The sequence below is a fragment of the Alternaria incomplexa genome, assembly GCF_024043165.1.
Source record: "Alternaria incomplexa strain BMP 0042 chromosome Unknown scaffold_24, whole genome shotgun sequence".
Taxonomy (NCBI): domain Eukaryota; kingdom Fungi; phylum Ascomycota; class Dothideomycetes; order Pleosporales; family Pleosporaceae; genus Alternaria; species Alternaria incomplexa.
Genome location: NW_026249873.1, coordinates 131,148 through 148,930, shown reverse-complemented (window position 1 = coordinate 148,930; position 17,783 = coordinate 131,148). Strand labels below are relative to the sequence as shown.

General features: G+C 54.6%; 5 protein-coding genes across 5 annotated transcripts; all 5 read left to right on the top strand.

Annotated features, from left to right (window-relative positions):
- Window positions 1-74: 74 nt before the first annotated feature.
- J4E90_010619 (uncharacterized protein) lies at window positions 75-1,821 on the top strand (the record flags this gene model as incomplete). Its single annotated transcript, XM_051440131.1, has 2 exons — window positions 75-211; window positions 264-1,821. 2 exons carry the CDS (start codon window positions 75-77, stop codon window positions 1,819-1,821), a joined length of 1,695 nt encoding a protein of 564 aa, XP_051286028.1.
- Window positions 1,822-3,470: 1,649 nt separating this feature from the next.
- J4E90_010618 (uncharacterized protein) lies at window positions 3,471-4,477 on the top strand (the record flags this gene model as incomplete). The annotated part of the gene is made up of 4 exons (XM_051440130.1): window positions 3,471-3,569; window positions 3,619-3,855; window positions 3,905-4,251; window positions 4,300-4,477. The coding sequence occupies 4 exons, from the start codon at window positions 3,471-3,473 to the stop codon at window positions 4,475-4,477; spliced, it is 861 nt and encodes a 286-aa protein (XP_051286027.1).
- Window positions 4,478-5,034: 557 nt separating this feature from the next.
- PEP2 (Vacuolar protease A) lies at window positions 5,035-6,347 on the top strand (the record flags this gene model as incomplete). Its single annotated transcript, XM_051440129.1, has 3 exons — window positions 5,035-5,127; window positions 5,180-5,345; window positions 5,407-6,347. The coding sequence occupies 3 exons, from the start codon at window positions 5,035-5,037 to the stop codon at window positions 6,345-6,347; spliced, it is 1,200 nt and encodes a 399-aa protein (XP_051286026.1).
- A 1,124-nt stretch (window positions 6,348-7,471) lies between these two features.
- Window positions 7,472-11,989, top strand: ATG26 (Sterol 3-beta-glucosyltransferase; the record flags this gene model as incomplete). Its single annotated transcript, XM_051440128.1, has 4 exons — window positions 7,472-8,323; window positions 8,373-8,813; window positions 8,863-11,607; window positions 11,684-11,989. The coding sequence occupies 4 exons, from the start codon at window positions 7,472-7,474 to the stop codon at window positions 11,987-11,989; spliced, it is 4,344 nt and encodes a 1,447-aa protein (XP_051286025.1).
- Window positions 11,990-13,650: 1,661 nt separating this feature from the next.
- J4E90_010615 (uncharacterized protein) lies at window positions 13,651-16,166 on the top strand (the record flags this gene model as incomplete). The annotated part of the gene is made up of 3 exons (XM_051440127.1): window positions 13,651-13,901; window positions 13,953-15,314; window positions 15,362-16,166. 3 exons carry the CDS (start codon window positions 13,651-13,653, stop codon window positions 16,164-16,166), a joined length of 2,418 nt encoding a protein of 805 aa, XP_051286024.1.
- Window positions 16,167-17,783: the final 1,617 nt, after the last annotated feature.

The window sequence follows — 17,783 nt, the reverse complement described above, 5'->3', positions numbered from 1 at the left end:
CCGAAGACGCCAGCAGAGGCTTGGCACATCTTTTGCGAATCGCGACTCTCCACCAACCTCTCAACTCGCGCATCATGAACAACTCGCAATTCAGGCGGCTGCTAGTCGAAACACCAAAACCCCAGGATGACGGCAAGGGCAAGTCACCTGCCGCGGCTACGCCGAGGGCGGTGTTGGGCGCGCGCAAGCACTCGAGCATACCAATGACACCGTAAGTCTTTCTCATAGTTTCACGCGCAGGACTGATGCTAACAGATACGCAGTCGCCAGGTAGGTAAGGGCTCAATACAATCGGATTTTGCGCGCCAAATCGCCGAGCGCAACGCGAAGAACAACCCGCAGAAGAAGGCCAGGAACGTAGTGCCCAAAGGAACGAGGCTCGCCGCAGGCTACACCGACCGCACGAAGGCTTACACCGACGAGGAAGACAATGAGATCGCCAAACGCGTCAAGAACCTCGAGGAGTCTATGAAGAAGGGCGAGATCGATCGCGAGACGTTCGAGAAGCTCGTGCAAGAGATTACGGGTGGTGATGTCGGGACCACGCATTTAGTAAAGGGCCTGGACAGGAAGCTGCTCGAGAGAGTGAGGCGGGGCGAGGATGTTCTGGGTGGCCTAGACAAGAAAGAAGAAGAAGAAGAAAAAGAGGAGGAGGAGGCTGAAGAGGTGCCAGAGGTGGAAGACGCGTTCGATGAGCTGGCAGAGGCGGATGTCGGCCCCATTACACGCGAGAAGACTGAGAAGAAGGGCGAGAAGATGACTGGGCCGCGTCCTGTCGCTGGCGTCAAGAGAAGTCGCAACGACATCCTGAAAGACCTCAAGAGGCAACGGGAAGAGGCAGCAGCCGCCGCGGCGGCCGAGCACGAGAAGAGGTTTCCAACCCTGGGACCGGGTTTCCGCAAGATCAACGCTCAGGGGGGCACACGCATCGAGACAGATGAGAAGGGTCGTGAGGTGCTGATCATCACCGGTCCAGATGGCAAGGAGAAGAGAAAGGTCAAGAAGCAGAAGGTCGAGGAGCCAACGCCCGAAGTGCGTCACGATCTGGACGATGTGAACAAGCCGATCAATATGCATAACCTCCCTGAGCCGAAGAAGGAAGAGTCAGAAGACGAGGACATATTCGCAGGAGTCGGGTCGAACTACAACCCGCTCGCGAACTTCGACGACTCAGACGACGAATCGGATGAAGAGACAGCGAAGCCAGAGCCTACTGCACCTAAGCTCGATGCCGCGGATTCACAATCAGAAGGGGAGGTATCCTCTCCCGAAGCAGAAGAAGACGCGCCCGCAAAACCCACAGACACCGCGCCCGCAGCACCCGCAAAACGAGACTACTTCGCAACCACAGCCCGCTCGACCTCCACAGCAGAACCCTCAGACCTCTCCGCCGCCGACGCCACCGTCCGCGCCGCCCTCGCCAAAGTCCGGAACCTGGACGAAAACTCCACACTCCTCCAAAACCTCGGTTCCACCGACCCCAACGACCCCGCATCGAAAGAAGCGCGTCTCAAGAAACGTGCTGCGGAATTGGCGGCTTCAGATCGCGATATGGAAGACATGGACATGGGTTTCGGAGCATCGCGATTCGATGACGCGGAGGAGATGGAGCGGGAAGGCGAGGAAGTCAAGTTCAGTCAGTGGAAGGGACTGGGTGCTGAAGGCGATGATGATGATGGCGAGGAAGGGGGTAAAGGGCCGAAGAAGGTGAGGAAGCGGGGTGGCAAGAAGAGGAAGGGGGATAAGAATAATGCGGATGATGTGTTGAATGTTATGGAGAGGCAGAAGGAGAAGAAGGAGAAGACTAAGACGCTTGGTTGAGGGAAGGATGCGATGGAATATATGATATTATCTTCATGAGACCTCAGGATGGGGATTGTGAGTTCAAGCACCAGATGGGACGATGTAGTCTCTGGCCCCCTCCGTACTAAACAAAACAACTACTGACGTCTCGTCCAACCCCAACGTCTCCTTCATCCTCCTATCCTCACACACCCTCTTCAACGCCGTCATCGTCGCAGCTCCACACGGCCCGTTTCTCACTCCCCTCTTATGCAAATACTGCAAGTCGTTATGTACATCAATATCCCGTACTGTAACACTTACATCAACCCCCTTCCTCAATACCTCCCACGCCGTCGTGCTCGTCGTCCCGCAGTTCATGCCGTTGCAGATTGTATGGCCGGTGGAAATGGGTGTGATCTTGCCTTTCTCCAGACTTGTCTTGAGGCTGGCTGCTGTATCTGGCTCGACGGTTATGACAGTCGCGGTTTGGGGGAGGGACGAGGATTTGTAGTGGCTGGTTACGGCTTGTGCCCAGGAGCCTACGCCTACGGCGGCGATGGCGTGGGTTACGGGGGGGATATTCATGTCTTTGAGTTGGGTGTCGGTTTCTGTGAGCATGGTTATGTAGCCTTGTACTACATACTATTACATGTTAGTTCCCACAGTTGTATAGATAAGTCGAGACATGAACTGTGGCATAGGGAAGGGAATTACCTCAGGTATCTCCTCATACCCCTCCCAGCTCACATCCATAACCAACATCCCCCCCTTCCCTTTTCCCGCCTCCTCCTTCGCTTTCTCAATCGAGAAATCGTAATCCCCATCCACAACCACCACCGTCGCACCCTCACCCCTAATCTTCCCCGCCGTCGCCTCATCCATAAAATCAGGCACAAAAATCACTGCTTTCACACCTAAATACTTCGCCATCCGCGCTACAGCCCTGCCCCAATTCCCTTCCGTACACGTCACCAACTCCACGCCTTCCTTTCTCGCCGCTGCACCCAGTTCGTGCAGTGTGGCTGTGATGGGTAGGGAGCATTTTTTGGTTAGGGCGACTTGGATGGCCCATGATGCGCCGAGGATTTTGAAGGCGGGGAGGCCGAGACGCGCGGATTCGTCTTTTAGGAGGATGTGGCCTAGACCGAGGGATTGGGCGAGGTCTGGTAAGGGGATTAGAGGGGTGATGGCGTAGTCGGGGAGGCTGCGGTGGAAGGGCTCGACGGAGGGGTTGGTGGAGGGGTGGGTGTGTTTGTAGGTTGAGGCGGTGGGGTTGTGGAACATGATGGATGATGAATTCGGGCGAGTATACGTGTTGATGGATATGGGGTTCAATTGTTCATCTGCAATGGGGTCGGATGGAAGACGTGATGCTCGGTTTCTACTTTGGGAGATCCAAGTCCTATATACATCGCAAGACCCATAGATCGTTCGCAGGGCGTGTGAGGCGTCTATATCGTTCACGCATACAGACTACGGTGCATCACTGCAAGCCACCACGAATGCCATGCGCGTCCCCTCCGACGGGAAACGCTCAAGTTGGGCAAGGCGGATGGTGCAACGTGGGGGGAATGTGGGACCGCTCAGAGTCTCAGCAGCTACGTCACTCCCGAGGTCTTTCTTACGCAGCTGCCTTCGCGTCTCTGTTTCACGCAAGCTTCAGCATCACCACGAGAACCACCACCATGTCACAGCAAGGAGTGCATGCGGCGTTGGGGAATATACCGAGAGTAGTGGTGCGACCAACGGTGGATAATGTCGTAGCGTCAACGTATCTTGTCAAGGTATTTGGAGTTGTTCTGCTGTTGTCGCGCATGTGCTAATAGGCAATAGGGCATCGTCTTCTTCCTCGCGCACCCGTTCCTATACCCTCTACTCAAAGCGCGACTACTACCCGCAGTACTTCTCAGCCTCTTTGTGCTCATCAACCTCTTTGTATGGACGTTGCTGCCCCAGGTCCTCTTCCTCAAGATATTTCACACGGCGGGTAGTGCGTGGGTCAACGCCGTATTTCTGGTCTTGGGAGAGGGAGCTGCGATAGTCGCATTGCTGTTCGAGTCCTTCTTGGTTGTACGTCTACACACACTGCACGTTATACTCAGGTACTGACACTGTCTAGGACGAGTCGCAAGTCGATGTGTTCGACGCCGTCCTCATCTACAAAGGCTACGAAGACCTCGTTCGCAAACACCGACCCGTCACTGAAGATGCGCTGAACGACCCCGTCCGTCGACTAGGCAAGCCTACGCGCTCTTCTGTCTACGCGCCGTTCTCCTTCCGCCAGATCGCCGAGTTCGTCATACTGCTGCCTGTGAACTTTATACCATATGTCGGGGTGCCGATATTTCTTTTGCTCACGGGCTATCGCGCGGGTCCGTTCCAGCATTGGCGATACTTTCAGCTCCTGGGCTATGACAAGAAACAGAGGAATCTTGCCATCAAGAAGAGGAGGTGGCAATACACCTGGTACGTATTCTGCGTATGGTCATTGTGACGCGACTAATCAGTATTCAGGTACGGCACCGTCTATCTCATGCTGCAGTATGTGCCGCCGCTTAGCATGTTCTTCCTCATGACAGCACCAGCAAGCTCGGCGTTGTGGGCCGCGGACCTGGAGAGAGCGCGGAGGGAGCAGGAGGCGAACCTGGCTCAGGCGCCGCAGTACACGGACGAGCCAGACACCGCTGTATGATAGATAGTGTTATCTAGTTGGTCGGAATACACCGCGTTGGAAGACAGCACAGCATGTCTGTTTGGGATCATCTGAGGACCTGAGCGATAGCTTGCAAGCCCGAGTGCTGAGGTCATGGAAGCTTGACGCGCGTGATCACGGGGTAGCTTTCGCGCTCGAAGCCCACCGTATCCTGATTTGCGCATGCAACGAGACACGTGAGATATGTCGCTCAAATGTGCGACAGCTAATCAACCAAGTTCCATGGTTAAAAGTGGCTGGCATAGCACTATGCAGACCTCGGTTCTGGTTGTCTGGGGCATGGCGGATGCGCCTGGCGCAGGTACAATCCTCGAACAGGGAACGTGTCACGCTAGTCGCACTGTCGGCCAGGCAGCACTGGTCACATTCGTCATTCGCCCGCCGCGCCTTCCCCAGCCCCATAGATAGCTCCAGCTTGAGCTCCGTCCCCAACACACCACTCACTCCCCCATCTCTCCCTCTCCACCCGCCATCCCATCTCCCATCCATCCATTCTTCTTCCATACCCCATCCGTCTCCATTAAACGTCCGCAATCATGAAGACGGCGGTGCTCCTCGCAGCAGCCACTTCGGCCTCTGCGGCTGTCTACAAGACGCCGCTCAAGAAGGTCTCTCTGTCTGACCAGCTGGTAAGCCATCGTTGCATTCGGACGCGCGAGATCGCAGTCTAACCGCGAGCAGGAATTTGCCAACATCGAGACCCAAATGGCTGGCCTCAAGCAGAAGTACTCCCAGCAGCACATGACCGGCCTCAAGGCCCAGTCGCACATGGAGGCTGCGCTCAAGGCGCCCTACATCGCCGATGGCACCCACCCCGTGCCCGTCAGCAACTTCTTGAACGCGCAATGTACGTCTCCGAAGCTCCGCGCGTTGCGCAGCATCGTGTGGCGAAAGCTAACAGGCGCCAGACTTCTCTGAGATCTCTCTCGGAACTCCTCCCCAGACCTTCAAGGTTGTTCTCGACACGGGAAGCTCCAACCTCTGGGTCCCATCGCAGAGCTGCAACTCGATTGCCTGCTACCTTCACACCAAGTACGACTCTTCGGCGTCGTCAACCTACAAGAAGAACGGCACCGAGTTCGAGATCCGCTACGGATCCGGCTCGCTCAGCGGCTTCGTCTCGCAGGATGTCTTCCAGATCGGCGACCTCAAGGTCAAGCACCAGGACTTCGCCGAGGCCACCTCCGAGCCTGGTCTCGCTTTCGCCTTCGGCAGGTTCGACGGCATCATGGGTCTTGGCTACGACACTATCAGTGTCAAGGGCATAGTCCCTCCCTTCTACAACATGCTCGACCAGGGTCTCTTGGACGAGCCCGTCTTCGCCTTCTACCTCGGCGACACCAACGAGGGCCAGGAGTCCGAGGCTACCTTCGGTGGCATCGATGAGAGCCACTACACCGGCAAGATGGTCAAGCTTCCCCTCAGGCGCAAAGCCTACTGGGAGGTCGACCTCGATGCCATCACCTTCGGCAAGGAGACTGCTGAGATGGACAACACTGGTGTCATTCTTGACACCGGTACATCTTTGATCGCTCTTCCCTCCACCATCGCCGAGCTCCTGAACAAGGAGATCGGTGCCAAGAAGGGCTTCAACGGCCAGTACTCTGTCGAGTGCGACAAGCGTGACAGTCTGCCCGACCTCACCTTCACTCTTACCGGCCACAACTTCACCATCAGCGCGTTCGACTACATCCTCGAGGTCCAGGGATCCTGCATCTCTGCCTTCATGGGTATGGACTTCCCCGAGCCAGTAGGACCTCTTGCTATTCTCGGTGACGCTTTCCTCAGGAAGTGGTACTCCGTATACGACCTCGGTAACTCGGCCGTCGGTCTTGCCAAGTCCAAGTAAGCTTCTGCCCTCTATGTCGCCCCATTACGGATATCACACAACTCTGGAACGTCATGGAAATGATGTCGGCGTTTGGATCAAATTGTAGTTACGTTTAATGACTTGGGTATTCGGTTGTACAAGAGTACATCAGCCAATGAGAAGGATAAATAATGATTGTGCCCTTGCATGTGATGTTTTGGATCTTTGTATGTACGTCTCCGCTTGTTGTTGCCATGTCAAGACGTCACCATGTGCCGCCACGGCAGCCGTTTGGTGAGACGAATGTTGCACCCTCAGTTTCCACCGCCATCATATACCACCACAACGACCTCTTCTTCCACATACGACCATAGGATCATGAAAATTAGGCTTCCCGTCCGCTCAGCCATATACAAGCATGATACCGGCGGATTAGTAGTTAGGTGGGTGACCACTAGCGAATCCCCGCTGTTGTATGTTTTTGCCTTCTTTTTGCCCAGGTTTTGAAATGTAGGCACCGTGGAAGATACCCTTCTTTTTGCCACCATTGACGAACAAACTGTAGGCGTGGGCTCATGATCGTGATATCCATCCGCATCCGCTTGTCTGCGCCTCCGTTGGAGTACCTGGCTGTCATCGCGTGGACTATTATAGTCCACGTTAGCGGACGGCAGCGCCTTGGGCTGGCGTTTACACGTGCACCTATCGATAAGTCTGACCAATGACGTCTGTGGAGTGGCACAACGGACCTGGAGGCTTGCAGCTTGCAACCTAGAAGCATGTGGGATGATAACGGATTCGAGTGAAATATACAGATCAATACAATGCCCGTCACACCCCACAGTTACCGGTCGCGGTCGTTGCCTGGAGGTGTGCGTGGGTAACCTTATCGTATCGCGCTAGTAGGTACCCCGGACGCATGCAGCACGCTCCTCAGCCACGAGACAGCTACAAGTCATTCCCTCAACGCTCCAATATGTGACCTTTAACGATCTTCCCAACTGCCCTGCAGCGAGCGATACCTTTTCAGATAGTAAATCGCAATACACTTCAGAGTCCACATCGCTGCCTTGACCAACGGTGGTACATCCGCCAGCACATCCGCGAGCAACCTTGACGATCCAATAACTGTTGAGTGCAGGCGCACGACGCCCCATCCCGAGATGGCGTCCCAAGACAGAAGCCAGGACAGGACGAGTCGCCGAATAAGCAGAAAGCGAAAAGACTCAAGAAGAGAAACACGCGGTGTGTCTATGGACGTACCGGAGCGCTTCCGAGATGGCGACGATGCACAGGAGGATGTCACGGCGCCGAAGCGGAACAACACCATGTCGATGAACCAGTCGCTCTTCTCCATGATAGCCCGCGCGGGTCAGCAGTCGCAGAAGGACCTGGGCACGATGCAAGAAGTCGACTCCGGCGATAGCGACGACGGAGGCAAGAAGGCACCCTACCGCAACCTCGACGGCGCAGCACGACTAAGTCGCTTGAGCTCAGCCAACGACTTCCAAAGTCCAGCTGGAGACTTGGATGGGCCGACGATAGAGAAGGGAAAGCACAGGCGCACTCTCTCCGAGAACAAACTATTGCGCTCCCTGCCCAAGTTGAAGCTCTCCAGCCGGAAGGAAGCACGCTCAGACAGCCGCCGCGGCGATCAGATGTCCTCGTCACAGTTCCTCCCCCCGAAACCGTCACCCGATGACCTTCCGACCCCGCCGAGCGAACCGAAACCGAAGACCAAAGACAAGACCAAGGCCGCGGCCGGGGAGGACACACAAGTAGACAAAGGGAGGAGCTCAGGTCGAAGGAGTAGACACGGAAGCTCCGCAGGGCTTGCTAAGAGCAAAGCGCCCGTCACGCTTGCTCAGAGGATACAGCAAATATTCGAGTTTGAAGAGGTGGAGGAGGTTATATCCGAGTATCCTTGCTGGCTACTCCAAAGCATCCTGCTGCAAGGGTACATGTACATTACCCAGAAGCATATATGCTTCTACGCGTATATACCCAAGAAACATGTAAGCATCCATCGCCACACAAAAGACATTAACTTACTGACTCTTTCAGCACGATGTTAGTAAAACAGGTTACCTCTCCAAGCGCGGCCGATCAAAGTTCAACCGCTACTGGTTTGTCCTCCGCGGCGACGTCCTCGCATACTACACCAACCCCACCGAACTCTACTTTCCGCGCAACCGCATCAACCTGCAATACGCCATCTCCGCCGAAGTCATCGAGCCCACAAAGAAGGGAGAAGAAGAGACTAGCTTTACCATCACTACGGATGAGCGAAAGTATCTGTTCAAGGCGGACAGTGCGGCGAGCGCGAAGGAGTGGGCGAGGAGTATCCAGAAGGTCATCTTTCGGACACATAATGAGGGAAATAGTGTCAAGATTAGCCTGCCGATTCAAAATGTGCTGGAGATTGAAGAGAGCAGTATTCTGGATTTGGCGAACACGGTCAAGGTGAGGGTTATTGATAATGATGAGACGTTTGCTATTGATGAGGTATGTGGTCTTCCATATCAACGTATGGATTGTTTGCTAATCCCGACAGTATTTCTTCTCGTTCTTCAACCAAGGACAGGACGCGCTCAACGTTCTACGCATCATGATCAATGACAATGAGCACCACCAAGCCTTGCAACAAGGTGGTGACGGCGAGGCATCTACGCCAACCGGTCAACGCGAATCTGTAGCATCGCCAACCACGACCGCCGACACACCACACATTCAAGAGAATGTTCGTGCAACGCTTTCGCCTTTGCAGGTACCGCGTGCAGGAAGGTCGAGCATAAGCGATGTATCTGCTCGGTCTAGCCACGATGCCAACAGGAAGAGCTGGGACGTGCGACGTAGCATGGACGCGAGCCGCACCTTTCGACGGCCGAGCGGCGAAGTACAAAGACCAAGTAATGAAGCGCGACGAAGCTTCAGTGGTAGAGGTCGTCCAGGAGACCGAATTCCTCTGTCGCCTAGAGGAGCGGATTCTGAGTCAGCCAACCTTTCACTCGATCCGGGTACCGAATCGTCAGTCGCGATTCAATCCGTGGACGAAAGCAGCGCTTCTGCCTCGCAAATACTGGACCGCTCCGACTTATTCCGTGGTCCCGCCAATCACGCAATCAATGCGCCTTTGCATAAGCTAGACACTCAAGCCAGAGATTCACAGGACACAGCGCGTTCGGGCCAACCGAAATCCGCAAACACTGCGAATCGATTAAAGCAACCCCAAACACCGACAGGCGCGACTGATCTGGAAGACGATACTGACACTAGCGCTCAACCTCGCCTATCAGGGTCCTCATCTGCTCTACAAGATCTCGCCTCCTACCCGCTTCAGAAAGCGTCGGGCCTAGCGGGGTTCTTCAGGACCCGCTCGAAGAAAATGGGCAACCTACTCGCGACCGAATCCATGGGTTACTACGAGAAGGTGTCGGGTATGCTCGCGGGCGGGCGGAAGCATTACACCACTGCCGACGGACTGGAAACTGGAGATCAGGTTCATGGGTTCGAGGACGACGAGGACGCGGCGAAGGCTGCGGAAAACTTCCAAAATCACTTCGCCTTCCCCGACACCGAGGTGTTACAGTCGTCGTTCTTTGCGTCGCTGCAGCGCGTCTTACCAAACTACGGCAAGATTTATATCAGCGGTAACTACTTTTGTTTCCGCGGCCTGTTGCCTACGTCCAAGACCAAGGTCATTATCCCCATGCGGGATATCGAGAATGTCAACAAGGAGAAAGGCTTCCGACTGGGCTACCATGGTCTCGCCGTCGTCATCAAGGGCCATGAAGAGCTCTTCTTCGAGTTCTCAAAGGCCGAGTATCGCGACGAATGCGCAATCATGGTGCATCGCGTTTTGGAGAATAATAGGTATCTCGACGATGAGGATGATTCTTCTTCGGGCGTTGACAGCGACGACGAGGCCGCAAGGGCGGAGCACGACCTGCTACAACAGGCCCGCGACCATACCGACACAGACAAGAAGGTGGATGTATCGGAAGTCGTACGCGCTGCAGAGCACGATCGCATTCCACTCGTATTCGACGACCCTCTCGCCTCTATCATTGATTTCAAACCCGCGAAGCCGCTGAAAATCGTTTGCCTGACCATCGGATCTCGAGGCGACGTACAGCCATACATTGCGCTATGTAAAGAACTGATCAAGGAGGGACACGAGGCGAAAATCGCGACTCATGCTGAATTTGAGCCCTGGGTGCGGAAGCATGGTATCGAATTCGCAGTCGTCGACGGCAATCCAGCCGAGCTCATGCGGATATGTGTCGAGCACGGTATGTTCACAGTCGGCTTCCTGAGAGAAGCCAACGCCAAGTTCCGCGGATGGCTCGACGACGTGTGTAGTTCAGCCTGGCGGGCATGTCAAGGTGCAGACCTGATTATCGAGAGCCCGAGCACGATGGCTGGTATTCACATCGCAGAGGCCCTCGAGGTCCCGTACTTCCGCGCCTTCACGATGCCATGGACACGCACGCGAACGTACCCCCACGCATTCGCTGTCATGGAGAATAAGCAGGGAGGCGCTTACAATCAGTTCACCTACGGCATCTTCGACAAGATGTTCTGGCTAGCCATCTCTGGACAAATCAACGCCTGGCGACGACGCGAGCTGGGACTTCCACCCACGACCATGCGTAAGATGCAGGCGAATACGCGACCGTTCTTGTACAACTTCAGTCCCCACGTAGTACCGCCACCTTTCGACTGGCCTGACTGGGTCCGCGTAACCGGATACTGGTTCCTGGACGAGAGCGAGGGCTACGAACCACCAGCGGACCTAACCGCCTTCATCAAGAAAGCGCGCGACGACGGCAAGAAGCTTGTCTACGTCGGCTTCGGTTCCATCGTCATCGACGACCCCGCCGCCCTCACAAAAACAGTCGTAGACTCCGTCCTCAAAGCCGACGTCCGCTGCGTCCTCTCAAAAGGCTGGTCCGACCGACTCGAAACCAAAGACGCATCCAAACCCGAAATCCCGCTTCCACCAGAAATCTTCCAGATCCAATCTGCCCCTCACGACTGGTTGTTCAAGCAAATGGACGCGGCGGTGCATCATGGTGGGAGTGGTACGACGGGTGCTAGTCTGCGCGCTGGTATACCTACGATTATCAAACCGTTCTTCGGCGATCAGTTCTTCTTTGCTCAACGCATTGAGGATCTTGATGTGGGGATTTGGCTCAAGAAGGTTAACACTAGTGTGTTTAGTCGCGCGCTTTGGGAGGTTACGAATAATGAGCGGTATATTGGGAGGGCTAAGAGGTTGGGGCAGAAGATTAGGAAGGTAAGTCGTCCTCCATCTCCATCACCATCTCCATCAATCATCAGAAGACGGTCTTCCTAACGTATTTGTTCCACAGGACAACGGCACACAAGTCGCCATCCAAACCATCTACCGCGAACTCGACCGCGCACGCACGCTCATCAAGACTCATGGCAAACAGCCTGGCTATGAAGATGCGGATGCTACGGACGATGGGTTCGGCGACGAAGACGACTGGACGATTGTTGATGAGGGCGAGAAAGCTGAGGTTTCTCATCCTTATATGGTTAAGGAGCCGGTGGCGGGGATGGAGCAGGATGCGGAGAGGATGGGGGGTGGGAGTTTGGGGCTGGGGAGTATGGTACTCAAGGAGGCGGGGAAGACGAGTAGGAAGGAGAAGTGATGTTGGGGATGAGGGAGTGAGGGAGTGAGGGAGTGAGGAGACGTTAATTATTGCGGCAAGGATATCGCTTTGGCTTTGGGTATGGGTATGGATGGGTACACGGCGTTTTCTTTGGATTCTGCATGAGTTATAGAGTAGATTGTTACGATACCACGCGGTTTTGATGTGCCCTGTGCGCACGTGTTTTTTTAGTCGTGAGCGTAATTAGGCGTAGGTAATGGAATGGAATGGATGATTACACAGTTCTATGCTCGAGAGGATTTTCGGTATGTTGCGCGGCGGTTGATGGAGATGTGTGGGGCTGATAGATCGTCGTTGCCTAAACATGGGAATGGTATTAACGTATCTTCTACTTGACCAATCTTAGATGACCACGAATATGTTGTCGCTTGTATGCAAGTAGGGATATGATAGGTCGCATGCTGGTGTTCTTGGTAGTGACGTCTTGGTAGTTTGTGTGTGTAGATATGGCGAATGCAATGCTACTGAAGTGCAGCCTGGAAGTTGCATTAGTATGTGTGAGGGCTACATGTATTTCTGATGACTCGAATCTATACATCGAGCACGTGTGTATGCGGCAAGAGTATACAACTGTCGAGTCATATCATGTTATGTCGCCGCATGGTGCACTCCAAAGACGTCGATTTTCCCAAGAACGGGTTGCTAGCGGAAATGGCACGTGATGTGAGACCGCATTTCATGGAGAAGAGGCATCTCCCAGAGCACAAGATATGTTGCTCGAAGAGGGTCCTGGGTATCTTTTACGATTAAGTGCAGCTGGTTCTCGTGACAGTAAGGTCTTGATGTGTGTGTGTGTGTGTGAGGCCTACATGCATCTTTAGTGAGTCAAAAGAATACGGCATGCGCAGATGTAGGCATCAAGAGTATACTTGCATAGGACTTCAAGGCTATGAAAATCGTGCGTATACGTCAGATAAGCCATCTCCCACAGATCGATCGTGCAATGTCGTAGCCTGGTGTTCGCGAGGGTAAAGTCTTGGCATTCCTCGGGGCTTCAGACGCGTCTAGGCCACTACGACCCTACCAAGTCGAAGGAGGTATCGCGGAAAAAGCATTGCATCGATTCCCAATAATAGGTACCGTTGAGTTCGTGGATGGACTCGTGATGCCTGGTGATAAACGCGTCGTCCTATTTGGAGAGCGCTCTTTGTCTTTGGTGGCATGTTTGAGGTAGTGGCAGTCGCGCTAGTATGGTGGCTGAGAGGTATAAAGATGGCCGCCCCTCGCTCCCAAATATTTGGGGGAAACCGAGCCGCGACGCCATACGTCAACCCCGGTCGCGCAGCACCTCACCACCTCATACACGAAATAAACTGAACACACTGGAGCCTACATTGACGCCAGATCTTGCAATCTACTTGCGCTATCGTAGTGTAGTCTGCAAACCTATTCAGGTTTCTACTTCTCCGAGGTCTTACCCACGCTCCACCTAGCCCGTCGCACCACATCTGGAAACTACACCTTCACTCTCAACTTAACTTCAGCACGTTGCCGCCAGACGTCATAGCGCATCGCGACTGCGACCAAGCTTCCACTCACCACTCCTCGCCGCGGGAGTCCCGAATGCGCCGAGCCGAAGCACAACGCGCCCACGTCCAGCACCACCACGTCGCCAGTCGCATGGGCTGCCTCACCTCGGCATGAAGATCGTTTCGCCCCGGGATCTCAGCTATCCCGTCACCGTCATCGACCTCCTTAAGAAGCGCGACGATGACGTCCAGCGGTCGGGCAAGCTGTTTAACTACAGCTATGACAGTCGCGTCACCGAAGGCGACAAGTGGGGAGGCGAGAAGACGGTCATGAAGAAGTTCAGGCAGACGTTTGCCGCGAGCACAGAGGGAAAGATCACGCGCTGGTTCATCAAGCCCGGCACCGTCATTGAGCGATATGGGTAGGCCTACTGCGCGCTTGCTGCGCGCGCAACATGCTAACACGGCCGCAGAACTCCACTCCTCGAGATCGAAGAGCCATGCACGCACGAGACACAGTTTGGCGGCCTCTGCGTCGACTGCGGCCGCGACATGACGCAGGTCGACTACCTCACCAAGGAGCTCGATGTCGGACGCGCGACGGTCAACATGGCGCACGACAACACGGCGCTCCTTGTCAGTCACAAGGAGGCGGTAGCGGCAGAGGAGGACGCCAAGAAGCGCCTGTTGAGCGCGCGCAAGCTGACCCTCATTGTCGATCTGGACCAGACCGTCATCCACACCACCTGCGAGCGCACCATTGCCGAATGGAAAGCCGACCCCGAGAACCCGAACCACGATGCCGTCAAAGACGTACAGGGCTTCCAGCTGGCGGATGACAATGTCTCCAATGTGGCTGCGAACTGGTACTACGTCAAGATGCGCCCAGGCCTCAAGGACTTTTTCGACCGAGTCTCGAAGCTCTACGAGATGCACGTCTACACCATGGCCACCCGAGCCTATGCGCAAGCCGTCGCAAAGATCATCGATCCCGAGCGCAAGTACTTTGGCGACCGCATCCTCAGCCGCGACGAGAACTACACAGACAAGCTCAAGAGTCTGACGCGGCTCTTCTACCAGAACACAGCCATGTGCGTTATCATTGACGACAGAGCAGACGTCTGGCAATACAGCCCGCACCTCGTCCGCGTGCCCGTATTCAACTTCTTCCCTGGCGCTGGAGATATCAACGCGAGTTTCCTGCCTAAGCAGCAAGAGCTTGTGTCATTCGCAAAGGACAAATCGCCCCCGACCCCGAAGAAGGCCACAACTGAGAACGCGACGACGAGTGTCGTATCCGTCCCAGGCAAGCCGCTCGAGACCACGACCGAAACTACGAATGGTGATTTGAATGAGCTGGGACAGCAGCTCATATCATTAGCAGCAACTGAAGATTTGGAGGAGCAGGCCAAAGAGCAGGAGAAGCTCATCATCGCGCAACAAACAGAGCGGCCTCTGCTACAGCAACAGCTCATGCAGGATAGGGAGGATGAAGAGACACCTGCCGAAGCTGAACCTCGCGACTCACGACCGGTCGAACAACCCAAGGTCCGACACAGCATCCTCAACGACGACGACAGAGGGCTTGACGTCATCGAACACAACCTCAACCTCGTCCACCGCACATTCTACGATGAATACAGGAAGGCCAAGAAGGTGCCAACAGGCGGTCGTGTGGCTGAGCTCAAGGGCGAGAAGAGCCCAAAGAAGCGCTCCATGGAAGAAGACGTCATTCCTGATGTCGCCGAGATTATGCCGCGCATCAAGAGCGAGGTGCTCGACGGTGCGGTGGTTGTCTTTTCTGGCATCATCCCACTTGGTGTGGATGTCCTAACGTAAGTACTCCGTAGCGAGCTCGTAGAGCGCAGCTAACCCTTCCCAGATCGGACTTCGCACTATGGATCGGAAGCTTTGGCGCAGAAGTTACCACGAATGTTACCCGGCGAACGACCCACGTAATTGCCAACCCCGATCGAAAGACAACCAAAGTAAAGCGAGCCGCCCGATACCCCCACATCAAGATCGTGAACCCCGAATGGATGTTCCAATGCTGCACCAGATGGGAGCATGTAGACGAGACACCCTACATAATCGAGACCGATGCGGCGGAGCGAGGCGGCTCACCCATCGCCGACCTGGAAGATGAGAGCATCGACGGAACAGGCGATGAAGCAGCGGATAACGCCTCCCCAGTAGTTGAAATGTCAAACGACGACTGGGCGCAGCTCGACGACGAGCTCGCTGATTTCATGAACGAAACCGACACAGACGGCGGCGGCAGCGAATCAGATTCCGACAGCGTCCGATCAGACAACAGCACAGCATCAGATACCCAGCAACAAGCCGCCAAGAAGAAGCGGAAACGCACAAACTCCACCGACGTCAGCGAGACGGAGGAAAGCGATAGCAGCGTCAACAGCACCACCTCGCGCCTCCAACGGCGGAAGAAACGTACCATGGAGCGGGTGACGTCACTCACAAACGTTGTTACCGCGGACAAATCAGGTCTACCCAGCCCAGAGACCACTGGTCCAGAAGAAGACCAGGGGGATATAGACGGTGACGACGAGGAGATGAAGAATCCTGAAGTGAATGAGACGACGGCGCCAGATCTCCAAGATGACTATGACGATGGTCTTGAAGCGGAGTTACTGGCTGGCTTCGGGGATAGTGATGGTGAGGAGTAGTACTTCACCCGTCGACCTAGGAACGCTGAACACCATGGAAGCTACATCACCATTTAGTTTTGTAGCTTCAGTTACTCTATGCTGATGTAGTCTGCAGACCTGTTCATCCTTTTTCGCGTACAAGGTGACTGGTTCTACGTCTTCTTCAAACAGGCATGATTTTTTTTTGATGTAAGAAGGTGTGTGGTATGCGATTTTCAGCTTCTTACCTGTCTACCTATCTGCATAGCGAGGTGTTTTTGGCTGTTTGGCGTTGCTTATTCTTTATATATTTTGGTTCGTTTTGGGGGTTACGCTCGCTTTTGGGTGGCGAGGGGTATGGGTTGGGGTGTTGCTTCAAGGGGGAATTGGGACTGGCTAGAGGGGGAGAGAGAGAGGCAGAGGGAGAGAAGCTGCTGTAGGCGAAATGCAACAATTGAACACTCTGGAGCCTATGTTGACGTTAGGTCATCTGCTTTGCATGCTTTTATCTTGATGTAGGTTGCAGACTTGGTACTATGTCTTATTACTGAAGGGACTGTTGAAGTGATGTTACATTGCGCTCGTCTCCATTGTTGCCTGAGACCGCTGACTGACTGCCGACTGCCGCTCTGTTACGTTCACACACCAGACTTTCCCGCTCGCGACCTGATCTGCGACGTCGGATATGAGTGTGGTGGCGGCGGCGGTGGCGGAGCAGGAAGTCACAATAACACACCACATACCAAATCAGCATACGGAAACAATTCGCGATTCCTTCGAAAATGCAGAGCGCATCATTGGCGTTTCTCAGCGTTACCCCGAGTTGAGCATCCTTTATAATGCTTCGTTCGGAAGTAATAATGTTCGCCTAGATGTTCGCCTTGCACAGCCCTGACTCCGCCTACGGGGTGATTGACCGGGTAAATCCATGGATGGTGGATGTGGTATGCATCGCTTAGGAGTTTGGAAGGATTCAAGCATGGAAGGGGGATATAAGCTTTTGGGGTTCTGCTTGTTTTGAGGAGATACTGTGAAGTACAGGTCGCGACTATCTTGTACCACAACTAGGATCAATTTACCTATCTACAATCTTCACACACATACCCATTATCAACCTCACCTCTACGCGCCTCCCAGTTCATCTCCTCATCACCGTACCAACACTACCAACACTACAAACACCCCAACCCCTCCCTCAACACCCTTCCAACACCTACCCAAAATGGGCTGCATGACCTCCTCCCTCTCGCCCAAAAACCCTCACTCAGAGCAATGGGCTCCCCACGCCGACACCACCAACGCGAATCCCTCTGCGAACGGACACGGTTCAGATGACGATGAAGAGGGCCCAAAGAAATACGACCCTGCGGCTGCGGGGAGGGAAATGGCTAAGACGGGGAGGACGGCGGGTGGGATGGCGTATGCGGCGATGGGGTCGGAGGCGTATGGGGGAGGGCCTGTTGCTGGGTAGAGGGTGGGGGGATGGGAGAAGGGGAGGGGGGTGAGGATGGGGGTGATGGAGATGAGGGACGTGAGGGATATTTCGAGTTGTATACGATATTCATGTCTCTAGACATAGGTTACCCGGGCGCCTACAACTGCTTATTTGATGCGTATGTGCTGTGTGATGTGGTACCCTGATACACTACGGTTGCT